Consider the following 26,814-nt stretch of genomic DNA (forward strand, 5'->3'; position numbering starts at 1 on the left):
ATGGCGGATGCACAGCCATACACACAGTGGGTGAGAATAGGGCTGAGGGTGGGGCCGATAGTCCTTATTTAGTGTCCGAACAGGGCCGGACAGGGCGATTTATTTTGGCGCACTGTGGGCCGAGAACGGCTAGCATGGCAGCCCTAGCTTGGACGCTCAGTGCTGGCGCTGTGACCCTCCCTGCTGTCCCTCAAGCGCGTCCGCACCTTCATGAGAGCCTTGCCCAGGAGATTTTCGCCCCAGTCGTCCCGGACATGGTCTGCGTGCTCGCGGGCGAAGCCTATGCCCCAGATGCGGTCGTACGGAGAAGCCTGCATGAGCCAGAGCAGGTCAGCCTCGGGTGTTGACGTGGACAGGGCTTGCGGGGCTTGCCTCGACCAACTCCCGGTCTCCTGTGGCCAGCAGCATGTCTGCCAGCCGAGCAGCCTCCTTGCTGCTGGTGAACTTCCACCAGTTGCCCTCCTCGACGATGCGGAGCTTGTCTGGGAAGGGGGCGAGTGTCAGCACGAGCCACCATGCGTGTTGGGCGGGGCTACCGACTCTCATCCCATACTTTGCGGTCGAAATTCTTGACCTTTCTCCCCAGACTCTTCTGCTTGGCGGGCGTGGGAGCCGCGAGGATCTGACGGGCGATGTCCTGCAGGGCGGGCAGGGGGTAAGCGGCAGGCTTCAGGGACGTTGAGCGGTGCACACAGACCGTGTCACCGAAGAGATTCGCCTTCTGCGCCATCATCCACATCTCGGCGGTGCGGTAGGTGATGGTGCCATGGTGGAATGCGCAGTCGTACCATTGCGAGAGAAAGCCGTACGGCTCGTCGTATTCGCGCCAGAAATAGATGGGGGAGTTGTCCGTGTCTGACCCGACGATCGTGGACGACATTCTGCTGATGAAGATGTACCGTCAGACTGTTTGGCGATAGGTAGATGATGAAGGCCGGGCGGGTGGAGGATGTGACTGCCCTACTGACGTCACACATCAAGCCAATCAAATGAGTTGCCGAAGACGAGTCGCCTCGGCGACTTCCCCAAACCGAAAAGGCGGAAGGTCACAACAGACAAGCAAGCAGTTATGGAAGGCAGAGAGGAGGTTTCGTTTGGATCCTGGGTGCGGGCCATAGGGAGCAGTGAATTCCACAACGCTCTCCCCCCACTCAGCCAGACGCCGTCCCTTGGCTCGTCACTCATGCACTACATCCCGGAGACCCGCGTTGCGAATTGCGAGGCTCTCTTTGAACAGCTTTTCGCAAGACTGGTAGAGGTCACGGAGTGGAGAGGCACTCGGAAGGCATTTGGGAGCAGCCCACACGCAATCCACAGGCTTGATCTTTGGCTCTCAAAGCCTGTAATGGTAGGCATGTCTGATGAAGGAGACGAGACTGTCCATCCTGGCACATCACGCCCATCACACGGAGATCGTGCTTCACTGACAACTTCCGCCACCGTCTAACGCACATGATTCCGGATACCCAAACGGCAGACCTTTGATGCCGCGTCACCCAAACACCGGCAATCGGCATGAACCAGGGTCATTGCAAGGCATATGCTGTAGCTTCTTTTCGTAGACGACTGACACAAAACAAGCCAAAGTCACAAGAATAGCGCAGGACAGCCAATGAAAGGTGGCGACGGGCGTCTCCCCGGAGCGTGTCTGGGATTGGTGGCAGCCCATAGTGTGGCTGATGAAAAGTGCCCCCTCGCGGTGGCGCAGACGCCTGTCATTACTCTGATAAGGGAAGGGCATTTTCGCTGAGTTCCGAAGGTCGCTCTCAAGACGGGGTCACTCTCGGCTCGTACGCACGACGGTGCCATTCAGTGGTGATGCGGTTCGATCATTGAGAGTTTCAGGATATGCGTCGGGCTATCTTCATTGATCCTGAACGTCGTCATGGGCGGGCAGAAGGACCCAGGCAGAGAGGTGTTGGGGGGAGAAGCGACAGCAAACGCGGAAAGCTGGGGAATGCATGCAGCACGTGACCGGCAACCATTAAGTGGGCTCAACACCAAAAATGCCGCTTGATCCATGTTCAACGTTGTCGACGCAATAAAACAGGCTGCGGCCTTTAAGACCCATGTGATGTGGATACATCGCACGCCTAGCATGATTCGGACGGAATGGCACCGCGGCTATCAGCGGCGTGCATACGTAGACACGTAGACCAGCACGACAATTCGCCGTGGGCCGGAGACGGTAGCTGGGAGACAAAAAATGCGTCTATTGATGACGCACACGCGGACAAGGCACGCACGCCGAGCCCAAGAAGTTGCCTGTCGCAGCCGCCAAACAAGGAAAAGCAGGCCCGACCCGACCGAACCGAGCCAGGGAAAGAACCGCCGTCGGCACCGAGAGACCAGCCACGTACAAGGGTGCCACGCGAGCCGCTGTGCAGACATTGTATGTATCCTGCTGTTTTCTCCCGTCCGTCCCTTCGTCCGCCAGCCTCCCCTCGGCAAATGCCAGTTTGCGGGACTGCTCGTATGTACCGGACACTTGCTGTCGTCAGGCGCCACCTCCGTCTCCCAGCACCGGAAATGGCGCCGTCCCGTGCGGCGCGGGAGCTGCAGAGGTGACAAGGCTGCCTGCCTTGCGCGATGCGAAGCCAACGAAACAGGAAAGCGAACATGCAGACCAGCTCAAGGATGCAAGATGGTGGCGCAACTCAACCGCCCTGACTCGGGGACCCGCGGCAAGTGTAGCGATGTAACCGCCGCGAAAAACAACTGCAGAAAAGGCTTGGGCCGCGCTGATCTGCAAGGGTTCTCGCATGTTGCTGCAATTGTTGGCCAACGGCGTGCAAATCCGGCTGTCATGCTTTGCAACACGCCGGGATGATTGACCGTCGGTCAAGCTTGCGGCGGTGTGAGCGATGAGAGGGACACGATGCGGGATTTACCAACTTTGGCAGATCTGGGGAGGGTGGTGCGGGCTTTGTGGAGATGCCAGCGTACTGGCACACTGCGTGACTACCTACAGAAGTTGACCTACGGCAGTCCTTTGTGTGCGCAGCTGAAGCAACTATGCCGACGTAGACGTAGCATCAAACAACCTTCGTTCACGAGCACCTGAACCAAGTATTGATCCCGTGCCACTGCATCCAGCTCCAGATATGCCCATGTAATAAGTGAGCCGACTTCTTTCGTCACTCATTGTGCAGGGAACGCAAAAAGGAACGTGAGCGGTAAAGGAAACGAGAGAATGTCGATTGTTTAGGAACGTCACCACTGTGATTCACGTATGAGAGGGGACTTCGAGTACACTGGTAAAAACTAGTTTTTGGGTTGGCCATCAATCATGAGGGACCGCTTGTCCCTAAAACCCTGAGATCTATCTTGGTATACTCTTCAAGCTTGGCAATGCTAATAGCTGAAGCGAACAAAAAGAAAAAGAAAACGCCGTTCCGTCTATAGCGTGCGCACTCCCGGAAAACAAAACAATGAAACCGAAACACGCTTCATCTTCTGCTGAATAGGAGCGGATAATCGAATTAAACTTTTGTGGGATCGGCTCTGCCTGATCCCAGCCATGGGGTATCTTAGCGCGAAGGAGCAGTTTACTCGATGGCCGAGCCCTCGTGCTTCTCGCTGTGCAGGACGGGGTTGATCTTCTCGTCGAACTCGAACTTGAAGTCCTCGCCCAGCTCGCGCCTGATGGCCGTCTTGACGGCCTCGAGGACGTTGACGAAAACATCGACCGAAGCCGGGTTCTCGTCATCGTTGCCCTCGCCCTGGTAGACACCGGTGCGGACCAGGCAAGTGTTCCAGCCGTACATGTTGCCACCAACGATGTCAGAAGCCGGGTTGTCACCAATCATGTAGATGTTCTCGGGCAGCCTCTCCTCGCCGTGGATCTGCTCCATCCAGGAGGCCATGACCTCGTCGGCGTACTTGTAGGTGGCCAGCTCAGGCTTGCCGTAGACGACACGCTCAAGATCAACGCCAGTCAACGCCTTGTACATGGCCTCGAGACCAATGCGGAAGGCGCCCTGGGACATGCGAGGAGTCCAGTGCTCCGAAGGGCAGAGGAGATCACCCTGGGAGAAGTAGATGGGGATGCGCTGAGAGACGGGGTCCTTAGCCATGGTGCCAAGACGGCCGTTCTCGCTGCGGAGAAGGTCCATGATGATCTGAATGTCGGTGGCGTAATCGCGGGAGTCGGAGAAGACCATGATCGCCTCGATGTTGGTCTTGCTGAAGTCGCGCGGGCGAGACGTGGCACGTTCCTCCTCGGTGAAGACGCGGTAGGGGGCGATCGTGGGGTCCCAAGCAACGATGTCGTTGGGCACGACAATGTCCTTGAAGCCGTACTGCTCGGCAACCTCGCGGCACTTGTAGCCCTCACCACCAACGATCAGGACAGTCTTGTAGTACTCAGCCAGCGCACTCATGGGAGTGTGGGACTGGATGAACTGCTCGGTCGAAACAGGGTTCTCGAGAATCTTGGTGAGCTGGTCGCAACGGGGCTTCTCGGGCTTGCCGGAGCCGTTGGTCAGGAAGATGTGGGGGATCTTGATGCCGAGCTCGTTGTCGCCGTTGAGAATCTGCAGCGCCCTCCGGCCCTCGGGAATGAGGCGGTCACCGTGGACGAGCACACCGTCAATGTCGAAAGCGAAGGCCATGTTCTTGGCCTTCTTGACCTTCTCCGAGGACATGCTCTGGACTTGCGAGGCCAGCAGATCGCGAGTGGGCTGGATCGGGGGCATGCCGGGGCGAGCAGGGCGCTCGCCCTCGGGGTAGTGGACGGAAGACAGACGGGACTGCCTCTTGGACCGGGGGATGGGCAGCGAGGTGCCGAAGGAGTTGCGCGAGGCTCTCCTCTCCTTCATGGAGGGCGAGACACTCAGGTTGTGCATGTACTTCTGGGCCTCCGAGATGGAGGACCTGGTGGCGGGCACCTCGACGGGACCCTCATCATCCTGGCCAGGAATGGGGAGCTGGCTGTTCTTGCGCAGCTGGGACGGGCTCGTGGGAGCCTGAACCCCGAAGTCAGAGTCCTCGTAAGCAGGCATGATGGCTGAGAGGTGGTGGGAGGGGTGGACGTTGGTAGAGGTAGTGTGGTGCGAGATGGCAAGAGGTATGGAGCCTTCAGCAGAACGTGAGAGGCCGGCAAGAGAGGGAGAGATGGGCTGAGAGTGGAGCAAGCTCAACGTGACGCTGGCGGCGGTATATATTGCACGGCGGACAGGGCGAGCCAGAGTACTTTCCCGTACCTCTCCGGACGGTGCTGCCTCCAAGCTCCACCGGTGTCATCATCGCGCCGCATCACGAAAAAAGGGTCCTCGCCAGTGCGATTGGAGAGAGCAGCGGCGGGCAGGAAAAGCGGAGCCAACAGCGGGCACAGCTTACCGCAGACGGTTCCGCGGCCCTGAGTGGCGCGCTTGGGGCCCGGCCCTTGCAGAGGAATCCTCGACGTGTCGGCCGCAAGTGGCCAGCGAGCGTTTCATGGCGGCGATAGCAGGTGAAGCTTGGGGACGATCTGACGTATCTGCGCAAAAGTCTGTCCGAGGAGCGCCCGGGGTTCGCTGCGGGCTGCAGGTGCACGAGCGGCCACCCCTGCCACCGCCCGCACAGGGCCTGGTCGCCTCGCAGCCTCCGCCGCCGCCTGGCGGGAACGGCGCAGCGCAGCCACCCCAACTGCCGTACCGTTTTCTCCCGGCGCCTGTAACACTGGAAATGGTTTTTTTTTCTGCACCACCCGGGGGCCGGCACCGTCCCTCGCGGACGCCACATTTCGCCGCCGCCGCGGCCAATGCCCTGGCCGCCGCCCTGGCCTGCACCGCGGCGCCGCGCAGCCCCCGGCGGCCGCAACGGTTCTGCGTAGCAAACACCGCCGGCGAAACTCCCCACCTTACGTCAACTGCAGCGCTGTATGAAAAGCGGGCTTTCACCCGAAGGGCCCTCTCGGCGCGCGCTTTGTGCTAGCGGTGCGCAGGGGGGTTGCAGGCGCTTCGCTCCCAGCCATCCATGCTCAGATCCACCCTGACGTCATCCATCCTTGGTGGGGTGCGCTGTTGTAGCAACCGCCCTTCGCATTTTGCGCCGCCGACTGCGTAGTCACCACGGTACGCGCTCATCGCAGCTGCCTGCCGCCAGCCCTATTAATCCTGCATATGGCGCTGCCACGTCCTGCCCGCGCGCTTTCCTCGCTTTTCAATAAAACCGCACGCACGAGTTTGCTGACCGCTGCTCCTGCATCTGCACCCTACTCTTTCTGCTACCCCACCACCGCCAGACTCTTCCGCACTTCCCCCGTCCGCACCTCAGCCAGAATGCCTTTCGGTCCGCTCAAGGAGGTCTCCAACCAGACCGTCTTCACCCTCAACAATGGCGTGAAGATGCCTGGTGTCGGCTTCGGCACCTTCGCCAGCGAGGGCGCCGTCGGCGAGACGTACAAGGCCGTCACCGCCGCCCTCAAGGTCGGCTACCGCCACCTCGACTGCGCCTGGTTCTACAAGAACGAGAACGAGGTGGGCGACGCCATCCGCGACTTCCTCAAGGAGAACACCAGCGTCAAGCGTTCCGACCTGTTCATCTGCACCAAGGTCTGGAACCACCTACACGAGCCCGAGGAGGTCAAGTGGTCGCTGGAGAACTCGCTGAAGAACTTCGGCCTGGACTACATCGACCTCTTCCTCGTCCATTGGCCCATTGCCGCCGAGAAGAACGAGGATTACATGCCTAAGATTGGTCCGGACGGCAAGTACGTCATCAAGAAGGAGCTGACTGAGAACCCGGAGCCGACGTGGCGCGCGATGGAGGAGCTGTACGAGGCGGGCAAGGTGCGCGCCATCGGCGTCTCCAACTGGACGATCGCCGACCTGCAGAAGATGTTCAAGTTTGCGAAGGTCAAGCCGACCGTCAACCAGATCGAGATCCACCCCTTCCTGCCTAACGAGGACCTCATCAAGTTCTGCCAGGAGAACGACGTGCTGCCCGACGCCTACTCGCCGCTCGGCTCTCAGGACCAGGTTCCCACCACGGGCGAGAAGGTCCGCACGAACAAGACGCTCAACGAGGTTGCTTCCCGCAGCGGCCACGACCTGGCTCAGGTGCTGCTCGCCTGGGGCCTGCGTCGCGGCTACGCGGTCCTGCCCAAGAGCTCGACCCCGTCGCGCATCGAGAGCAACTGGCAGATTCCCAGCCTCTCGGACGCCGACTTCGAGGCCGTCAACAGCGTGGCCAAGGGCCGTCACACTCGCTTCGTCAACATGAAGGACACGTTTGGCTACAACGTCTGGCCCGAGGAGTCGGTCGAGGCTGGCACCTCAGTTGCTTAAGCGATATACCAGGATGTCATGTTGTACAAAAGTTAGGCAGGGAGCGTTGGTTGGATGATTGCAGGTGCTGGGGCGCCTGTGATGGTATCCTATCGGATAATACCCGTGGCGGAGGACTAGGTTGCTTGAAGAACCTTGAAATGACGATATGTAGAGCATTATTAGATTTGTTTGGCTGCATTCGCACTTACTCGTCGGTGACGCCAGCATGACAATGGCGCATCCAAAGATAGACTCACGGCCGACAAAAAAATTTAGAGCGTTTCCTACTCAGACGGCGTCTGCCATTCCCTGATCCTCTGGTGCATTATTGATGAAGCAGCCGTCGAGTGCCTGCCAAGGCTTATGCACGCACAAGGCGGGCGGCGAGCTCCGCAGAGGACCCAATGGTTGTTGAGGGGATGCAGAGCGTGTTCCAGCGCGGGCGGGCTGTCAATAATGTGTCGGTTGCGAGGGTCGAACGAGGGGTGGAGCGCGGTGGTCTCCAGCGGGCTAGGCGCGATCGAGGTTAGCAGGAACAGCATCGGCTCATCGACTGATTCAGAGGCTTGGGACGCGTCCCACCCTGCGTGATGAGAGCTCGATCTGTGTGCGCGAGCGACAGCGCGTTTGAAGGCACCCCGGCAGCTCCAGCTCCCGCGGGCCGCGTCCGCGCTGCGGCGGCGGTGGCACAGTACCGAGCGAGGCGGCCGCGAAAATTCGCGCACGGCGGTGGGAGCGGCGAGCTCGCGCAAGAGGTTGAGGTCGAGGTGCAAACGCGGCCGTGTGGGTTCTCGGTGTGACGTAGACGCTCAGGTGCAGGCCGAGCCACGAGCGGCCGGCAGCGCGCCCGGCCAGGGGTCGCTGGAGGGGTCGCTGGAGGGGTCGCTGGAGGGGTCGCTGGCGCCTGCCACCCGCTGCGCGACTGGCGCGGATCTGCAGCCAGCAGCCCACAGAGCCGCGCTTCGGCTCGGTCGCCTCATGTTGCCGCACGTGGGCTTCCCTCGCAGCGCAGGTCACGTGCAGAGCCCTCGAATCTTCGACTGCGCGCCGCAAACGATCTCTCTGCCACCATCGTCGCCACGCGCCGGGGCCGTGGCCATCGCGGGGCACGACAGACAGCTTCTGGAAGCGCTTGGCGCACGCAACACAAGTGCGGAGAAGACCAGCCTGGCCACTGGCCGCCAGCGCTGCGTGCTGCTGATCACGGGAAGCGGCGGCGGGCGGCGAGCGGCGAGCGGCGAGCGACTCGACTTGCGTCAGGCCGCGCGATGCTCAGCGTGCCAGCCGCCCTCTCTCGCATCTCACGATCCCGCCAGACGCGGCAGCGGCACACTGACATCACAGCTCCAGCACGCAGCCTCTCGCTCCTCTCGCTCCGCCCGCCACCGCCAGCCCGCCAGATCGTTGCGGTACCTCTGGCTACTTCGTCGCGCCCGTGGGAGCAGCCAGCCGCGCCGCTCTCCAACATGTGGCATTCCAGCGCCTCGCTCCATGCGGATTCCCTTCCCTGCATGCGTCCTCCCACTAAGCGCGACTCTTGCAGCCTCCTTATCTTTGCAGACGCACGCCCTGGCGCCTGCAGTGTTGTATGTAGCTGACGAGCAGCCCCCTTCACATGCCAGCACTCCTGCCATGCATGCACCTGCACCCATGTGCATGCCGCGAAAGCATACACAGCACGGGACTATGACCGGGATCGCCGATAAGCGTTCCGGCTTGCCTTTGTCGCGCGAGCTCGCTGTCGAAGACCGGTCAGTCATCAGCGGACGGTCAAAGAAGCAACTCTGCGTCGGCACACGGCTGGGCACGTCTCTGTTGCTGCCGACCGCTGCAGCCGTTTCTCCACACGTGGCACGCGGGACGTCACGTCCCAGGAGAGCGTCGCTCTCGGAACGGACGACCGCCCGCCCAGTTTCCGAACACCTTATTAGCCACCGTGCTGGCGCATCGGAACGGAAGCCTCTGCGGAGATACAGCCCTGCGGAGCCCTTTCTTTGCCGTCGCGCGGCAACCGCTCTTCGAGATACTTATTACGCCGAGACGGTCGTGCTTGCGAGCCCGGGCGCTGTAGCCAATAGCCCATCTACCGCCTCACCAAGCAGGCCGCTCTGCGCCACTGTTTCGAGGCCTCCTTCGAGCAGCAACGTACGTGCGCCCTTGGTGATGAGGCCTGCATGTTCGTGGCGCCATTCCCTGACGCCGTGTCGCTTCAGGACGCAATTAACTTCGAGCCAACGCTTCAGCGGTCTGTCCCGCGAAAGCCTTGCACGGACCGTTCGCTGCCTCTGAACACCATGCCAAGCAGCCATGCCAGGCTGTCACCGCCTTTGTCAATTGACCCAAACGACCAACGTTGATAACACTGCTGAGATCGACCCTTTCGGCCCTTCTCAATCGTAGTTGCGACCAGTTCGGCCTTGTGCGTTTATGGACCGTCCCTTACCAGGAGCTCCATGACAGCAAGCGTTGAGGGATTTTGGTCCTCCATGAGCGCGTGCGAGACCTAGGGAAACGACCATACCTCGACTAGAGCGCAAGATTGCAGAGCGGATGATGCTCCCAAAAGTACGAGCGCAACGATCGCGCGTTGTTGCTCCAACCTTTGACAGCCCAGCAGATTTTGCAAGACAACATTCCAAGACATCTTAAAGTTGCCATCTAACACAGAGAGAATAGGAAGGCATTGTTTGGTGTTGCAAAATACCGGGGAGCCCTCAGAACTACCGCCTTTAGGTCTGATATAAGTCTATGCTGCACTGGATGGTATACCATTCTCCTAGTATCAGACTGTTGTCTGACTAAGCACGCACAACCGAGAACTAAAGACCTACACTACAGATGATTGTTTGTGCGATTCTACAGCAACAGACCAACAGCAAAACTCTGAGACTCGAATAAGTTAGCACCCAACCATACAAACAAGTCATAGTATGTACGTCTGCACAATCGCCTCACGTCTTTCGGTGTATAGGATCCATTGCAAGACTTTGCAGGCTACCCTCACGCATCATGTGAAATGCTCTCTGCAATCTCCATAAGAGACGCCCTGATCACCAGGTTGCAATTTCTACGTCCATCGAGGACTGCTTGCAAAGCCCCTCAACACCACGCCAAGCCCATGCTCTCAAAACACACCGAATACGGTCAAGGCTCCCGCACAATGTCGGAGACCCACACGCCGCCCACGTCAGCCCGACCCAGAAGGCCCCACATTACCTCGAGGCATCACCTACCCACCCACACGACCAATCAAGCGCAGGATCATCCCCCAAAACGCAGTACTTTAGCGAGCCGTGATGATAGTCGCCTTTACGAGATCGTCAAACCTTTGTTGCGGCCACCCACCATCAACGATCGAGAACCACCGACCCCTAAAAGACATGTCACTGGGGAAAAGAAAAGCATCTTCCTGCTAGAAGAGCGAGCGATCGATCGAAGAAGCCCAAAGCCAAGGGCGCTGGGTTGGGCTAAGCTATAGTTTTTTTGCACGTAATCAACAGACGTCTCCTGACTGTATTGTTCCGCCTTCACCCCACCTGTTCGCCCGAAGCCCCGGGTATACCGTTGCATTGGCGCCTCCCCTGGGAATACTTTCTTCCTCCCGTTGTCCACCGTCTCCGCCAACAAATTGTGATTCACGAACTTGCAACGGCTTTCTGAAACAGAGGTGATCTTCGTATGGAACGTGCTGCTTCCTTTTGCTGCCTCTCCCGCTTCCCAAGCTACTGCTCTCCTTCGCATCGAGCGTATGACTTCCCTCGGCTCCATTCCCCGAATCCCGGAGTTAGACTTTGTTTCGAGCCCGTTTGCGCGTGCAGTCGACTGTGCGCCGGACCACGCGGCATTGGCGCTCATGCGTGTCCGTCCGCAGGAGTCGGGGTCGTCGTCGATGGTGCGGTGGGACGGGCATCGAAACAGACGGCAAAACACGTTGGAAAAGGGAGCCAAGGATAGCCCGACGAATGAAACTCTCACAGAATGGAATTTCTTTTCCGGGCGATTGACCGGATTACGTGGACGTTGTTTCGAAACCTGTCGCAACCCATCTGCCACGCGTAAGCCGAGGAGATATTATTGCGACGAACCTCGACGGCTTCTAACAAGCAGGGAGCGAGCATGCATTTTGGAGCGGACGGCTTGGGATGTCCCCGCTGTGCTGTAGTCTTGGCTCTTCGGCAAGGTTTCCTTTTGTTCCTCCATCTCTTTCCTTCTCCCTGGTCGAAACATTAGTACGACGCCTTCCTGCTCGGAAGGTCTGTTCTCTTCTGCACTCCCCTTTGTTGTCTGCTCTCGGTCCCTTTGAAGCTTCCAGCTAGGAGTAACTCCAGCGCCTAGCTTGACTCACAGCTCGATTCAGGCGAAAGTCAAAAGGTCCATCGAAGATAGCAAAACTTCCGTGAGGGGGAACATGAATCCATTCCATTCTATTTCAAGGTTGAATCAAAACCAAGCAGCATGAGCCATCCGTTCTCCCAGTACTCCGGCTGTGCTTCCCATCCATCAGGCAACCGTCCTCCGTCATCAAGGTCTCTCTCTCCTCCCATGAACATCCTATTTTGCCCAAATGAAGTTCTGTGCGAACAGTCTGAACGAGGTCAAGAGCCTTCTAATGTCGAACAATAAGGAAACACTATTTCAGGATAGGCCGCCACGTTCAAACGACCGGGTAGACCTTTGACTGTATGAGAGGAAAACAACGGTGACACTCAATGTGGAAATCTGGGGCTGTTTGGTGCTGTTGCAGGCGGTGTCGCGAAGGGGAATAGCTACCTAACTACATACAATAATAATTTACCTAAGCGATACTCGACGCGCTCTTGTCTTGTGCGCAGTTCAGAGCATCAGCTTAGATCCAGTTCCGTCTCTCCAGTGGTGTGCCCCATTTTTTTTGTTCCGTTCACCCGCGCATGCCAATAATGAGAAACTTTCTTGATTCGCCAAAATCAAATAGAAGGGGATGAATTATCAAACGCCGAGGTGTGGGGAAATGCGCGCTGCGAGAACATCAAATAAAAATTTGAGAGGAGGGACAACGAGCGTCCTTAGGACATGGTTGCAAGACGTGCTCACTGAATGCCCGGGTAGTTGGGAGGCACTTAAGCGATCGTCGGCGGGTTACCATTGGCGAGTTCGGCCTGCTGCTGGGCGATCACATCCGCTTGGTGGACTGCACCTTGGACAACTTGTTGCTCCTCGGGGTTGAGGTCTTTAGTCAAGGTCTCGTACAGTTGAGGCTGTTCTTGCTGCAAGTCTGTTTCTCTGTTAGTGATACTTCAGGAGAGTAAAGGGGGTTGTGCATACTCAATAAAGCAGTCTTGAACAGGCTGTAGGGCTCAAGCTTGTCCAGGGGCGTTTCGAGCAAGCTTTCCTCCTCGAGCTCGTCATCGTCGTCATCGCTGATGACGTTGAACTTCTGTGCCTGCAACATCGTTAGCTGTGCTCTAGTCTTTCCCGGCTCGGCGTATCGTACTTCTTCATTGAGGAACTCAAGGTATGCCGTGCTCTCATCCTTGATATCCTCAGTCTCTTCTCCCTCGTTGGCCCAGTCCCCTTCACCCTCCCACTCCTCATCTTCTTCATCCTCCTCGAACTCTTGGCTGAAGCTAAAGTCCTCCTCGCGCTTGGCTTCTTCCCGGTCTGCCGAGATCAGTTAGTTCGGCACAAAATCCTGAACATAAAGGAATGCTTACTCTTCATGGCAGCAGGAAGCGTCTGGAAAAGCCGCACAATGCCGTTGAGGAGACGAGCCCAGCCGCCCTGCACGCTAACGGGAACCTCCTGGGCATTCAAGGTCAGAAGGGCGGCGATGGCAGCAATAGAGAGCTTCTTGTCATGGACCCGCGTGAAGCTGTCAATGTTAGAAAACCAGAGGCTGAAGAACTTGTTGGTCCAGCCGTTGCTCTCCAGGACGTGTAGAGAAAGACGGGGGTTGTAGTAGATGCAATTGATGATCATTTCCATCAAGTGAATGCGGTAGGATTTGACCTTGGCATCATCGTTGAGCAGGACATGCATGGAGAGCTGGATAAACTCAGGAATAAAGTCGTCGATGTGCCCGCGCAACGTCAGCATCAGGATCTCGGCGAGCTTGCAGCCGCAAATGCGGTCAACACCGCCGACCTTGTCGTCCTTGAAAATGGTGCGAATCATGTCAACGATGGCCTCGAGGTAGGGGCGTTGAACAATGAGGGCTTCGTAACCGTAGGTAACAAAGTTCTCCAAAGCTGGGAGCATATCTTTGTGGTGTAAGTATTTGATCGAGAGTTTTGTTTTCAGGAATCAGCTGTCAAACATACCTTCCAAGTAGAGTTCTGCGCCAGCCTTGAACGTCCTGTGGATCAACTCGAAAGCCTGCCACATCGTGGTGGAGATACTCTTCGCCGCGAACGTGCAACTGTCGATGATTTCGAAGACCTCGTTGTACAAGTCTGGACAATGGTCAGTTCCACAGAAACTCAAAGTTGTGTGAATGGGGAGCAAAATAAATACCATAGAGCTTGTTCTCGAGCGTGATGGAGATTACTGGCATGAGAATAGTCTCGAGGTGCAGAAGCAGCTCCGGCGTGCTTTCCAGAGTCAGAATAAGCGTGCCAATAGTCTGCAGAACACCAAGAGCAGTAATGCTCTTGTCGTCCAGGTAATCTCCAAAAGTGTCATCGTCATCCTTCTGCTGGTTCCGCTCGAGCAGTTCGCGCACGATGCGGAGGTATGTATCCCTCAGCTGCTCGCTCAGTGCAACAGCGAAAGGCGTCAGCTCAGCCGCGAAAACCTCGACAAAATCCTCCATCACGTTGGCAAGCGCATCGACATCGACCTCGTTAGCGAGCTTCAGGAGCTGCTGCATGACCTGAGGAATGTTCTGCTGCATGGAAGTACGGATGACGTCGTGGCGAATGAGTGGCTGAAGAGCGAGAGCAGCCTCGACACGGACCGGGAGAGCAGGATCAGCCATCGATTCCAGTATGTTGCGGTAGATGACGATAAGGTTGTTCTGGTCCTTGAAATCGAGCTGCTCAAACTTTTCGAGCGTGTCACAGGCGCGAGCACGAAGGAAACCGTGGGGACTTCTGAACTCGGGGAAGACGTGACGGACGAAGAAATATTCGACCTGATCGGCGATCGGGCTCTTCTTTCCAAGGATGACGGGGGCGAGAGTACCAATCATGCGCAGCGCGCCTTCCTTGTGGCGCGGGTTCTTCTGGTCATCCGGGGCCGACTCGTACTGGCTGACGATGTTGTTGATGTAGTTCAAGACGGTGAAGGTTTGCTTTCTGCGAGCCTTGGTGAGGGTGACAAGGAAGTTTGTTGCGGCAACGTCCGGTGAGGAAACCTCTTCATAAAAGTTGAGCTTACGGTGCAAGTACTCCTGAGGATCAGTCTCAAACAACTCGATGTCTTCGTCCGACTGGCAAAGAACGGGGAAGATAAGATGCGAAATGAGACCCTCCAGGTGAGGCTTCAGGTGGTTCCACATGGACTTGGGCCTAACGCACTCGTCCAGGAAGGCCAGAGTGTAGGATAAACAAGCCTTGCTCAGCCAGGCCGTCTTGGCAACCCATTTCTCGACCTGTTGCAAATAACCCTTAAGGATCTCCGGAGCAAAGTTCTCGAGAAAGTTCTTGGCCACTGCCGAATAATCGATCTCGTTGCTCTTTCCAAGGGTCTGGGGATTACCGTATCTGCGCGGTATGGGTGAGTACGAGAGAATGCCCGGGAAACGGAGGGGCGCGCGTACCTCACGAATAACCTGTTCAAGTTGGCATATGCCCACTTCTTTGCCTTCCACCAGTGATTCGTTTCGCGCTCCTCAAGGTCCTCGGACATGGCACACGGGGGTGCTTCCTTAGCGACCACATTCAGGAAAAGGGTGCACCAGCCAACCATGCTCTGCTGGTCGCGGAGCGGAACGGGTAGTTCAAACTACCAAACGTCAGCATTTCTCAGGCTACAGAATGCGAATGCGCAGAAGTGGGGACTGACGTAGATGGCGTGCTTGTAGACCTTAAGGATAGTCCGCAGCATCTCGCCAGCCTCCAGACTCGTCTCGTTGACGAGCCTCGAGCCGATGTTCAGCAGCTGCGGGAAGGTAACCTGCACGATCCCGTCAAACTCCGTCCTGTCCTCATTGCCCTTGAAGCGGTATATGCGGCAAATGGCGAGCAGGCACTGGATGCCGGCAAAAACCGAGTTTGCGTCATTTGCGTTGAGGAGCTGCTGGGTGATGTCGAGGAATTCGGGCCACTTGGAAGGGAAGTCGAAGGCGAGGATTTTCTGGAGCGTGGGGATAAGCTGGGCGCGGATGGGCGGCGCGGAAGTGGCGAGGACGGGCACAAGGCGCTTGCGGAAGTTTGCCTTCTCCTCCTCGGGTATGGGCTTTGCCTGCGAGTAGTCTTCGGCGGGCGACCAGCCTTTGGTTATGCGGTTTTTCAGGTAAACGACGGCTGCGCGGGCGGGGGTTAGCGGGCGGCATGGGGACTAGCATGGGAGCAGCGTACTGGACAGGCGCACGCCAGCCTCCTGCTCGGCCTCGAGGATGTTCAGCAGAGCGTCGGGAAAACCGGGCTGGTCTTCTGCCTAGGCGGATGTCAATCAAAATTTCTCAGCGGGGCTCGTCGGCGCGGGCGCACATATTTGAGATCGATTTCGGCCTGGCGACGGGCGTCGGCGTTGGATTCGAGAGTCGCGGCAATGCGACTTCGTAGGCCAGCTACGTCCATGGTGGGCTCTGGGGCAAGCGTGCCGGACTCGAGGCGTGCGGTGGTGTCGGCTTAAAGACGGCACGGCCTTTGCAAGGGAAGCGGACAGCACTGGGTACACGGACAGAGCGTGCACGGTGGCGGGTGAGGCAGGTGGGTGTGCCCCGAGAGATGTGTCCCGGCGTCGAGGGTGGACCGGGAGAAAGCACGAGGGAAATCTCGGTTTGAGGTGGACAGGTGAAGCCGAGGGGCATGCCCGCAGGCTGCACAAAAATCGCTGCCAGCGACAGGGTCGCCAAGGCCGCCGGCCCGTGCGCCCTCCGCCCGCTCTCCTCAACACCATTCGTGGTGTATCGCGATCGCCGTCTCAGCCTGGGCCCTGCGCCGCCCACTCGCCACACGATCGCCGCCCGACTGGCCCCTGGCCCAGCCCCGCGCAAAGCGTGCCAGCGACGCCCGTCCCGCCCGCCCTGCCGTCGCCACGCCGCCTGAGCCGCGCTCCACACGGGGCCACCCGCCGCTTTCTCGCGCGCACTCCGTCCACGGCGCCTGCTCATGCCTGCCGCGTCTGCACCATTATTTGCTGCCTAGGGGAAGTGCCGCCTCTAGCGCTTCGACTGCCGAAGCCACGGATGCCTCGCGCTGAGTGAGACGTGGCCGATCCCTCCTCGTGCGAGGCGCCATGCAAGGAGCCCACTGCTCGGCGACGTTCACTTTTTAAGCTATCTGCTATGTACCTTCTCGCCCTAGATCGCTGTCTTCCGCCCCCAACCCTTACAGGTATAAGCTGGCTGCGTTGCAAATGTCTCGCTTAATCAGCTCCTGACACGTCTGCATCTTCGTGTACAGCGTCGGGTCACCAATGATGCGTGCCGCATTTTTGACCTCTCTGCACGTCTCGTCCAGCCGCGTGATCACCCGCACAATTGTCCCCTCCATAACGTCCGTCAGGTCTGTAATGCGGTTGAAGGACATGCCACGTGCCCACTCGTACACCACCTCTACCATGCCGAAACGCGGCCGACTGACGAAGTCGTTCGAGTCCTCCGAAGAAAGGATGACTTGGTGCAGCGTCTGGATCTGGTTGACCTTCTCTGAGATCTCGACGATCTTGGCCTGGCCCTGCTCCAGTCTCGGGGTCAACGTGGGCGCAACATCCGTCTTTTCCTGGAAGACAAAGGCAGACAACAGCGCTGCGATCTCCTCCGGCTCGAAGTCTGCAAGCACGTTCTCCAAGATCAGCTCCGTGAGGACCAGTTCGTCGGCAGAGTGGATCTGGAACACATGATCAGCTCACAATTTGAAATCGCATTGACACGAAGTGAAGGTACCTCGCAGGCTACTTTGCCCTTCAGCTCGACCCTGGATTTCTCGTCAATGAATCCAAGGTCCTTCAGCACCGAGATCCGTTGTTCGTAGTCCGGAAGGAGCTGCAAGTTTTGATCTGACATAAGCTGACGCAGTTGCGCAATGTTCTCCTTGATAAGCCACTCATCATGCGCCATGGCAAACTGCAAGCAGAAAAGTCGGTCAGAGGCCATTCATTGTCGCTGGACAGGGCAGGAAGATCCAGATTGACTCACGTGCTGGACGAATCTAGGGCACTTCAGGCACGTCCGTGCCTGAGCAAGCTCAGCCTGCTTGTTGCGTTCATCGAGAAGGCCTCTATACGTCATGTCCTTGATGAATTTCGACAGGTCTACTTCGTTCCAGTCTTGGGAGGCCCATGACTCGCATAGAGGTTGGAACTGGTCGCTTGCTAGCTTGAGTGCCTCGGAATCACCCTTCAGTACGTCGGCAATGTCAATCTAGGGAGAATGTTAACACTGCCTTTTCTTTTGCTGATGGAATGAATGGAATCGGTGTATTGGAAGGGCTGATTGACCTTGATGTGTGCTGCTGTGATGCTCTCTACGTCGCTCAGAAGGATCGATGCTGCCTTCAATTTCGTGTCCGATGCATTGCGCGGCAATGATGCGAAAAACTTCGTAAACCCTGAGAGGTAAGGCAGCAGGTCACTTGGCTGACGCTTCGCGTTGGTGCTGATCTCGAGTATCTGCACCGTTGGCTCATGGCCTTTGCTGATGCCATCTCTCAGCAGCATGCCAGCGGCGCGAATGCCGTCCTTGGGATAATTTTCAGTTAGACACCCATGTCAAAGGTCTAGGCCTACTCACCTTCTTGTAGATTACCAGACGCCTGATGTCGAACAAGCGTTTTCCAACAGGGGTGGCAAGGAGCGCGAGGTGAAGCTCATTGGTCAAACGCTGATATTTCATGGAAGCTTCGTGACAAAGCTCGAGATCAACGTCGCAAATCTCACATGGCTCTCGCTTGATCTTTTCAAGATCTGCTTCAGACAGCTTGACAGCCTTCTCGTGTTCGGGAAGCAGGGCTTGTGTGGCGTTCTCGCTGAAACTGCGCTTGATCATCTCTTCGATCTTCAGTGCTTCTACTCTTAGGAGGTTCAGTATCATGTTGTATGTAAGCCTAAATTGTGAGCGAAGCTTTGTCGGATCGCCAAGGATCATCTGTCGCAGGCGGGCAGCTGGGGGCGCTTCTTCAGCACCTGGTGCAACAATGATGACAGAGCCAACGGCATCGAGTCCTCTACGACCAGCTCGTCCGGCCATCTGAGTATACTCTCCAGGCAAAAGATCTCGGAATTGGCGGCCATCGTGTTTCCGGAAGCCGGAGAAAACCACAGTTCTGGTGGGAAGGTTGAGACCCATAGCAAAGGTTTCGGTTGCGAACAAGATCTTGACCAGTGTCTTCGCAAAGAGTATCTCTACCACTTCCTTGACAATGGGTAGCATGCCTCCATGGTGGACAGCGATTCCTCGACTCAGCAACTCGCGGAGCCTCCTAATTTGAGGGAGTACTCTATCTTCCGGTTTAAGGCGGGCAATTGACTTCTCGATAACCATGTGTATGGCGCTTTTTTCCGAAGCGGTACAGAAGTCCAAGTTTGCAAGCGCATCGGCGTTCTCCTCGCAACGTTTCTTCGAGAAGACGAAGATACAAGCTGGTAGCAGGTTTTCTTTGCGCAAGTGCTGGACGAGATGGACCCAGATGTTTCTGTCCTGCGCAGCAGTCGTCCTTCCGCCGCCACGGCCTGTACGAGCAATGTTACCCCGCCCGCGTTGTGCCGGTGCGCCTCCTCTCCCGCGCTGTTGGGCGCCTCCTCTCTGTTGAGCGCCGCCCCTGCCGCCGCCCCTGCCGCCGCGCTGGTCTTGCCCACGCCCACCTCTTTGGTTGGCCCCACCCCGCGAGGCATTAGACTCCTCAAGCTTAGTTGCCTTAACCTTGTCCTTGCCCGAAAGGATGTCGTTTGCATCTTTCCAACCTTTCTCAATGAAGTGTTTATCCGCGTCCACAATCTTGTGCATGACTTTGTTCGACCACAAGTAGTGCTCGAGCGGAACGGGACGTTTCGGTGTCGAGATAACGTAGATGTTCTTCTTCTTGGTTCTGCCCACCCAGGACGCAAATTCATACGTGTTCGGGACTGTCGCAGAAAGAAGAATGAGAGTAACATGCTCTGGGAGCATGATGATGACTTCTTCCCACACAACTCCACGCTCGAGGTCGTTGACGTAGTGCACCTCATCGAAGATGACGAATTCGACATCTCGAATAAGGTCTGCTCCTCGATATAGCATGCTTCGAAGAATCTCGGTCGTCATGATCAAACAGCTGGCCTCAGGGCGGATCTGGACGTCTCCTGTAAGAATCCCAACGTCATCAAACTCATTCCTGAAGTCTCTGAATTTCTGGTTGCTGAGAGCCTTGATCGGAGACGTGTAAATTGCCTTGGTCATGTGCTTAGCTGCGAGTGCGATGGCATACTCGGCCACGACCGTCTTGCCAGCCGAAGTGTGAGCTGCAACAAAGACCGAGTCCCCGTTCTCAAGATGATACACAGCTTCCTTCTGGAAAGTATCCAACTCGAATGGCCATTCTCGTGCCATGTCCGGCACAAGATCCCTAAAGTTAGGAATGTCTCGGTTGACATCAACCATATGGGCCCACTCCTTGGCGGCCCTCCTAGTGCTTGCGAGTGTAAGGTTTCCACGCGGGGCGAGCGCCGGGAATTCAACAGGCAGAAGGGAGTCAATGTCATCATCATTCTCACTCTCCTCGTCGCCAGAGTCGCCCGCGGACGGCTGGACACCGTCGGTGTCTTCTGAGGGAATGCCATCTACTGATTCAACCGGGGCAGGCTCTTCTCCCAAGGCAATTTCAACATCCTCTGCATTCTGCTGATCGGTGCTGGCTTTCTTCTTGAAATCCAAGCCTCGAGCGAACCCAGGCGGGATTTCGAGAAGGCCCCCTTCGACGCCGAAATTTAGGACGCGGTCCAGCCCGCCATGCTTCCTCGTTTTTTCTGCTTGCTGGGCCTGTAAAACCCCATCTTCCGCCGCCGCCACGGCCTCTACGCCATCCAGACCGCCGGGCGCGAAAGGGAAGAAGCCGGCAGCACCGCGTACGAAGTCGGCCCTGTTGGCGGGTTTCCTAAGGAGTGACGTCGAATTTTTTGCAGTGGCGCTATTTGCAGGAACCGTAATCTCTTTGTAGCCCGTCACAAGGCCTTCCAAGCCCTCGCGAGTGAAACGGATGATGGTGCGCGTCTGCGTGGGAGCCAGCTCGAATAGGTCGGCATAATTGATAGGCGCTTCCCATCTTTGCTGAAGTTCATTGAGCCATTGAGTGTTGAACGCAGACGAAGGGGTGAGAAACTCTTTCTCAAGCTCCTGCTTAAGCTCATCTCTGGTTCGCCGTGTCCGTTTGCGAGGTCGTTGCACCTCGAGGATCGAGTCGATCCAGTCAGTATTGCTCCCTGCGGCAGAGTCGGCCGCAAGGCTGACGCGTTCGAAAGCCTGGGCCAAGTCCTCCATGCTGCTATGCGTGGGATGCGAAGGAGCCGTGCGGTGGTGAATCGGTGCTGGGCGGCGTGGGCTTGGACGCGCTGTGGTCGCGGTCTAGCAAACGCTGCCAGCATGACGCATGTGCAACAGCAGCTCCTTCTCGCTTGTGCGAGTCGCAGCCGCATATCGATAAGGCCACCACGAATCATGAGATACGATATCATTGTCTCGCAGACAAGCTCTGGCGCCCTGATACGATATTCCGCCCGCTATAGACGCCTTCTTGCGCGACGGCACGCCTTGATGCAGCGGCTCGTGAATAACATGGCACTCCGTACAATCCTTCAACTTCCGACCGAATGACCAACGCGGGCCGAGAGCGCGCCTGGCCCGCGCCGAGGGCGGCGTGTGCACAGCGATTGCGCCAGTATTATTATTATTGCATCCCGATGGAAGATAAGCCCGATCGTCAGAAGCACACAAGCCACGTTTTCTTAAAATAAAATTGACGACACACAACGCTATCTTCGCGTTCTTCACGGCCAAAGCCCAGCCACCTGCTGCCGTGCATTTCGCTAAGTACCAACGTACAGGAGGCCATACCGCCTCTTTCGCCGCCGCGCAATCTCTTGACAGGATATCCCGTTATCCCAGTTCCGAAATGACCCCTAACGCCTCGCTTTGCAAACGATGAAACACCCTCGGCAGCTACCAATCCTCCAGCCCCTCCATGGCCTCCATCTCATCTGCGAACTCATCATCCTGGTTTGCCTCCCGAGGTGATTTGCGATAACCTGATGCTGGTCCCGGTCTTGATCCGCCCGTGGGTGCGCTTCCCGGCGCTCCGTTCATTTCTTCAGCAAGCAGAGCATCCAGCTCGTCTTCAGCGGGTTCATCGGCCGTCTGACTCGAAGGCGCATGCAACCCCGTAGGTGCAGGCATGTCGGCCATCAGCAGGGCATCCAACTCATCGTCGTCAGGTTCCCCATCGAACCGGCTTGGCGCTGCATCCGTGTGTGTGGTTTGTGCTTCCATCGGCTGATGTTGCTCACCGTCACTCCGCGGCTCTCTCTCCTGATGCTCGCCATCCTGGGTCGTGCCCGCTGTCTTTGTCGTGTTTTCAGCCTCCCGTTCTCCTTGAAGCTCAGTCCCCACCTCCCCCGATCGCTTGGGGTTTCCCTCGTTGATCCATTCCCTCCGCATAATTTGCATCCGCTTCTTATGTCCGAGTTTCTCAATGATGGCCAGTCCGTCCGCAAACTTCGCCCTCGGGTAAAGGTCGTCGAGCCACAGCTGGTACATATTCAGGAGACGCGCAACATCCGAAAACTGGGGAGAAGGGTTAGCGAGCCGTGCTCATTCCGGAGAAATTGTCTGACCTCGTGGCCTTTGCCTTTGAACCTGAGTTTTTCCTTGGAGATCCTGCGCAATCTCGGAATTCCGGCTCCAGAAAGAAGGCTGCGGACTTCGTCAGCGAAACCTGTGCTTCACGCGAAATTCGCGCGGGACTGACCGGGCTTCGTCGAGTTTCGCAATCGGCTGCCTTTTCTTTGCGACCGTGACTTCCTCGTCGATGCCCAGGGTTTCCGTGTTCTGCTTGCTCGCTTTTCCTGCGCGATCGTCGCTGGGTCGGTTGGAGTTGGAATCCACCTCGTTGAAGATGTCGTCCATGGACGCGTCATAGTTGAACAGGTCGTCGAGATCATCATCTGCTACCGGCGCGGAGCGGGGTTGTGCTGCTGGCGACGTCATGTTGAATAGATCGTCCTTGATTCGTGAAGCTGCTTGAGGCGGATGGACGTGTACGAAGGCAGAGGAGCTGTTCTCAGTGTCGCATGTGGGCTTTCAAGCGGTCGCAAAGATGTTGGAATGCAGACGCGCTGAGCGGAACGCGTCTCGCTGCTGGGAGACGCGTCGGGCTCGCTTAGGAAGCGCCTAGCGCAAAGCGCCGATTGACCAACCTTGGTTGAAGATGAGCGGCAGCAAAGCGCAACGACCCTACCGCTCAACACCGAAACCTTGCAACACCCGCGTACACTCTAGCATCGAAGCATTCGCACCCTCAGTACCTAGACTGCTATTGGCTTTAGTTCAACGGCGCGTCCGGCAGCCCCGTGGTCCAGCCCATCCCTGTCGACCAAGCCGCCAGCTCCAGAATTAGTCGCTCCGCCTCACAACGTCACCCCGTGACGGACGGCCGTGCTGCGGAGCCAGCAACACCATCAGATTGATCCGACTCTCGCAAAGTAGCTGCCGCAGCACCTTGCAGCATGGTGTTCCCCGCTGTAGACTCCGTCGAGGCTGTAACCGCCCGTTTCAAGGAGCTTCTCGAAAAGGCGCAAAAGATCAAGGCCAGCGATTCTATCGAGCCGCAGATTTCCGCCACCGATCTGCTGGATGGTGAATCACTTCTCTTGAGTGACAACATCCAACATCAGGTGTCCCACAACACCGTCGCAGAAATAGCCGCAAAGAATCTCCTACACCACCTCGTGGTACGCGCGCCTTGCTTGACTCCCAAATGGCCAAACTGACAGAGCCACAGGCAACGACCACGATCGATGATCCTTCGTTCGTCCATGTCTGGAATCTCCTTGACGTAGTCTTGACATGCAGCGAGCGCAGTATGTCTCCGTTGAAGATTGTCCTATTCCCAAGTGCTAAACTGACCGTGCCAAAGACCAGTGTGATGGCTTGCTCATATTCTATCTCGCTGAAGAGCTGCTTGACAGTCAGAGCATCGATGGATGCAGACGGGTTTTCGACTACCTCGAGTCTCGGAGGGAGCGTTTGGTGGCTGTGAGTATGCCCCAAAAGTCTCATCACGAAACCAGTCTCACCTGCTTCATCTAGGGCGACTTTCTCCAAAACTCTGGCGCCAGCAAGCGTATAGTTGTGCTACGCTTTTGCAACGAACTGCTCCGGCGGCTGTCTCGTGCTGAGGATGCAGTGTTCTGTGGACGTGTCTTCATTTTCCTGTTCCAGACATTCCCTCTCGGCGACAAAAGCTCGGTCAACTCGCGCGGCGAATTCCACGTCGAGAATGCCACTGCGTTTGATGAGCCAGCATCTTCCAAGGACGAGAAGCTCGATGGAATGGACATAGATCCCGATTCGAAACAGGCAGTGCCATCCATCACTACTGAGAGTGCAGCCGCGGATGATGATGCCAAAGCGGAGCAGAAGAAGGATAGCAGAGTACTAGACACCGATACGCTGTATCCCATCTTCTGGACCTTGCAGCAGGCCTTCTCCAACCCACCGAAACTGTTCTCGGGCGACTATCTTGCCGAGTTCAAGTCTGGAATCGAACATACTATTGCCAAATTCAAGGATGTTCCAAAGGTCATGCCGACGAAGAAGCAGGACAAGAGCGACGACAAGGAAGGACTCAAAAACGAAAGCAAACTCGAGGGCAGGACTGAAGGCAAAGACGAGAGCACTGGCGCCGAAGACGGCCGTGGAGTAAAACGGAAGCACGAAGACGTCGAAGAAGAGTTCGCCAGTCCCTATAACCCGAAGTACCTGACGAGCAGAGACCTGTTCGAGCTAGAGGTTTGTGCTCTTCGAACCGCAAATTGATGAATTTACTAACCGACTATTCAGCTCAGCGATCTGGCATTCCAGAGGCACATACTGGTTCAGGCGCTGGTCCTCCTTGATTTCCTACTCTCATTGACAGAGAAGTCGAAGGAGAAGACGCAGAAATGGTTGTCAGCCGTGAGCAATCCGAATCGAGCCGTTCAGTACAGTTACACTCTAAGTGCTGCAGATGTAAGTAGATCTTACTTTGCGCATCCTGCGCACAGGCATCCGATCTTCCGCTCTGACGCAAGGCATAGGCCGAATGGGCATCCAAAACCAGGACAGCGATCACGACCTACCTCCAGCTTCTACCGGACGGCAAATTTTACTACCGGATGGTGGACACGGTCCTCTCTCGTGACAAAAATTGGGTCCGGTGGAAGATGGAGAGCTGTCCACCAATTGCACAGCCGCCAGTCTCCCCCAGCGAATTCCAGGAGGCAAAGGCAGGAGCGCAGCGCGCGTGCACGAACAAGCGGCTCAAGTCGTCAGTGCTGGGGTCGTTGAACCTGTCATTTCTATCCGATGCGGCGATCAGTAGTGGGCTGCAGGGGCTCAAGGAGTCGTCGAGGTACGTAGTGCGGGCAAGGGACTTCTTCGATGGGGCGTGGCTAACCAAATGCAGGTACACGATTCCTACGGCCGAGTCGCTGCACAGGGGAATACAAGAGGACGAATTAGACATGGAGATGGCCATGGAGGATGAGGATAAGCACAGGTTGCAGGAGGCTAAAGCAAGCAAAACGTGGAGGGCACTCCGCGTTGCATCCAAGGACAGGCTAAGCTTATTCGACAAGATCGACGACGGCAAGCAGCTCCAGGCGCTGTTCGAGCCTGAAGGCGGCGATGACGCAGGCAAAGATGAGCGGGCGGCGACCGAGGCGGCGGAGAGCAAGGTTGACGGGTCCGTGGCGGAAGCGGCATCACAGGTGCAGATGCAGGAGGAAGAACGGGCCGAGCAGCAAGGCAGTCAAGTGACGGCACGGTGAGGTAGAAACAGAGCCAAGAGCGCTCGCGATCGCCTCAGGCATGCAGGCAGGGCGGCGCATTCTGCCGAAATGATGCTCATAGAACGTCGATCCCGGATGGTGAGCGATACGGACTGCGATCTTATGACATGGGGGCGGCGCTATGACAGCTCGGGCGCGATGGGTTTGCGCAAGACGAGATTGCTGGGCCAGTCAGTGGTGTCGTTTGCACCAGCGCGTTGGTGTCTCAGCCCAAAGCGCAGCGGTGCTGGAAAGAGATCGTGGCGCCGTGGCCGCCGGGGCGATCCACATCGCTGGCGGCCAACGGTGCCCGCGAGCAGCGGCTGTGATACGTTTTGCGACCGCCACCTGCACACGCGGACGCGGAGAACGAGTTGGAGGTTGGAGGGCCAGAGGCCCGGCGGTCCTGAGCTTCCTTGGCGGCTGGCGGCGTCTAGCGGCGGGCAGGCACCCCAACGGGCAGCGGGCAGCAAGCTTGCAGCCGGGCGTGCGCGCAGGCGCGCGTGCATCGCAGCTGGCATGTGGCCTACACACGCACAGCAGCGGTGGCCACGCGCAACGACGGCACGGCTGGTGCCATGCACGGTGGCCCCAGACCGCCTGCTGCGGCCGTTACTGTTCTGCGGCCGTTGCTGCCCGCTGATTGTGGGCGCGGCGTTGGCGTAAGCGGGACCGAGTCGTCTGCACGTCTCCGAGCATGAAACATGCCCGCGTTTTTCTGAATCACTCCTCCTCCTCCACCACAAGCGAGCCGACCCTGGAGCACATCAAACCGCCGCGCCCCGGGCGACTGTACCCTAGAATAATTTCCGTCGGCGGAGAAGAGGCTCCTTCATTTCCATCCTGCCGCCGGCGAGTCGCCAGCGCGCCGGATCAGGCGAGGCTGCTCGTTCGCTCGGCCCGCATCGCCCTGCGCGAGCTCGCTGCTGCCCGCTGCTGCCCGCGTTGTCGCCGTCCCGCTTCAGCAACACGCCCGTCCGCCGCGAAACCACCACTGTCTCCTAGGCCTGCCTGGCCGCCGCCCGCTGGCCGCTGGCCTTTCAATGCCCGCCGCCCGAGCCGGGGAGCCGCGGCGCACGACAAGGCACACCCAGGCACACCCCCAGGCACACCCCCAGGCACACCCAGGTCCGGGTCCAGGCACACCCACACCCACACCCACACGCGCACAAGCACCGCGCCAGCCGTGAGCCCTCCGCAACGCTCGCCGCCGTGTCGCCGGCTCTCGCGCGTATGTCGAGCAGAACGCGCCCCCAGACGCCTCCGCCAGCCCCCGGTGCGCCTGCCGCTCTGCTCGCCCCTGTTCCGTGGCGACAGGGCGGCGCCGCCAAGGCGGTGCCCGCAGCGCTCCCTCGCCGCCTTTTGCACGCGCGAGATGACGCTCGTAACCACCGGACACGAACAGGCCCGCTCATAGACGTGC

General features: G+C 57.8%; 7 protein-coding genes across 7 annotated transcripts; 2 read left to right on the forward strand and 5 right to left on the reverse strand.

The window, feature by feature from the left end:
* Positions 1–143: 143 nt before the first annotated feature.
* Positions 144–880, reverse strand: BKCO1_2000242 (uncharacterized protein; the record flags this gene model as incomplete). The annotated part of the gene is made up of 4 exons (XM_020272444.1): positions 144–311; positions 373–482; positions 541–637; positions 698–880. 4 exons carry the CDS (start codon positions 878–880, stop codon positions 144–146), a joined length of 558 nt encoding a protein of 185 aa, XP_020134808.1.
* Positions 881–3,548: 2,668 nt separating this feature from the next.
* BKCO1_2000243 (cat eye syndrome critical region protein 5 precursor) lies at positions 3,549–5,003 on the reverse strand (the record flags this gene model as incomplete). The annotated part of the gene is made up of 1 exon (XM_020272445.1): positions 3,549–5,003. The coding sequence occupies one exon, from the start codon at positions 5,001–5,003 to the stop codon at positions 3,549–3,551; it is 1,455 nt and encodes a 484-aa protein (XP_020134807.1).
* Positions 5,004–6,263: 1,260 nt separating this feature from the next.
* BKCO1_2000244 (glycerol dehydrogenase) lies at positions 6,264–7,271 on the forward strand (the record flags this gene model as incomplete). Its single annotated transcript, XM_020272446.1, has 1 exon — positions 6,264–7,271. One exon carries the CDS (start codon positions 6,264–6,266, stop codon positions 7,269–7,271), a length of 1,008 nt encoding a protein of 335 aa, XP_020134806.1.
* A 5,078-nt stretch (positions 7,272–12,349) lies between these two features.
* BKCO1_2000245 (nonsense-mediated mrna decay protein) lies at positions 12,350–15,970 on the reverse strand (the record flags this gene model as incomplete). Its single annotated transcript, XM_020272447.1, has 10 exons — positions 12,350–12,504; positions 12,555–12,672; positions 12,724–12,890; positions 12,944–13,489; positions 13,550–13,681; positions 13,743–14,932; positions 14,989–15,173; positions 15,234–15,694; positions 15,749–15,827; positions 15,881–15,970. 10 exons carry the CDS (start codon positions 15,968–15,970, stop codon positions 12,350–12,352), a joined length of 3,123 nt encoding a protein of 1,040 aa, XP_020134805.1.
* Positions 15,971–16,723: 753 nt separating this feature from the next.
* Positions 16,724–20,847, reverse strand: BKCO1_2000246 (dead deah box rna helicase; the record flags this gene model as incomplete). The annotated part of the gene is made up of 5 exons (XM_020272448.1): positions 16,724–17,224; positions 17,281–17,460; positions 17,533–17,757; positions 17,835–18,074; positions 18,127–20,847. The coding sequence occupies 5 exons, from the start codon at positions 20,845–20,847 to the stop codon at positions 16,724–16,726; spliced, it is 3,867 nt and encodes a 1,288-aa protein (XP_020134804.1).
* A 678-nt stretch (positions 20,848–21,525) lies between these two features.
* On the reverse strand, positions 21,526–22,569 carry BKCO1_2000247 (replication fork protection component swi3; the record flags this gene model as incomplete). The annotated part of the gene is made up of 3 exons (XM_020272449.1): positions 21,526–22,146; positions 22,197–22,275; positions 22,331–22,569. The coding sequence occupies 3 exons, from the start codon at positions 22,567–22,569 to the stop codon at positions 21,526–21,528; spliced, it is 939 nt and encodes a 312-aa protein (XP_020134803.1).
* A 518-nt stretch (positions 22,570–23,087) lies between these two features.
* BKCO1_2000248 (nuclear matrix protein) lies at positions 23,088–25,391 on the forward strand (the record flags this gene model as incomplete). The annotated part of the gene is made up of 7 exons (XM_020272450.1): positions 23,088–23,312; positions 23,363–23,441; positions 23,498–23,616; positions 23,671–24,372; positions 24,424–24,591; positions 24,660–24,973; positions 25,028–25,391. 7 exons carry the CDS (start codon positions 23,088–23,090, stop codon positions 25,389–25,391), a joined length of 1,971 nt encoding a protein of 656 aa, XP_020134802.1.
* Positions 25,392–26,814: the final 1,423 nt, after the last annotated feature.

This window comes from Diplodia corticola (genome assembly GCF_001883845.1).
Source record: "Diplodia corticola strain CBS 112549 chromosome Unknown scaffold2, whole genome shotgun sequence".
Taxonomy (NCBI): domain Eukaryota; kingdom Fungi; phylum Ascomycota; class Dothideomycetes; order Botryosphaeriales; family Botryosphaeriaceae; genus Diplodia; species Diplodia corticola.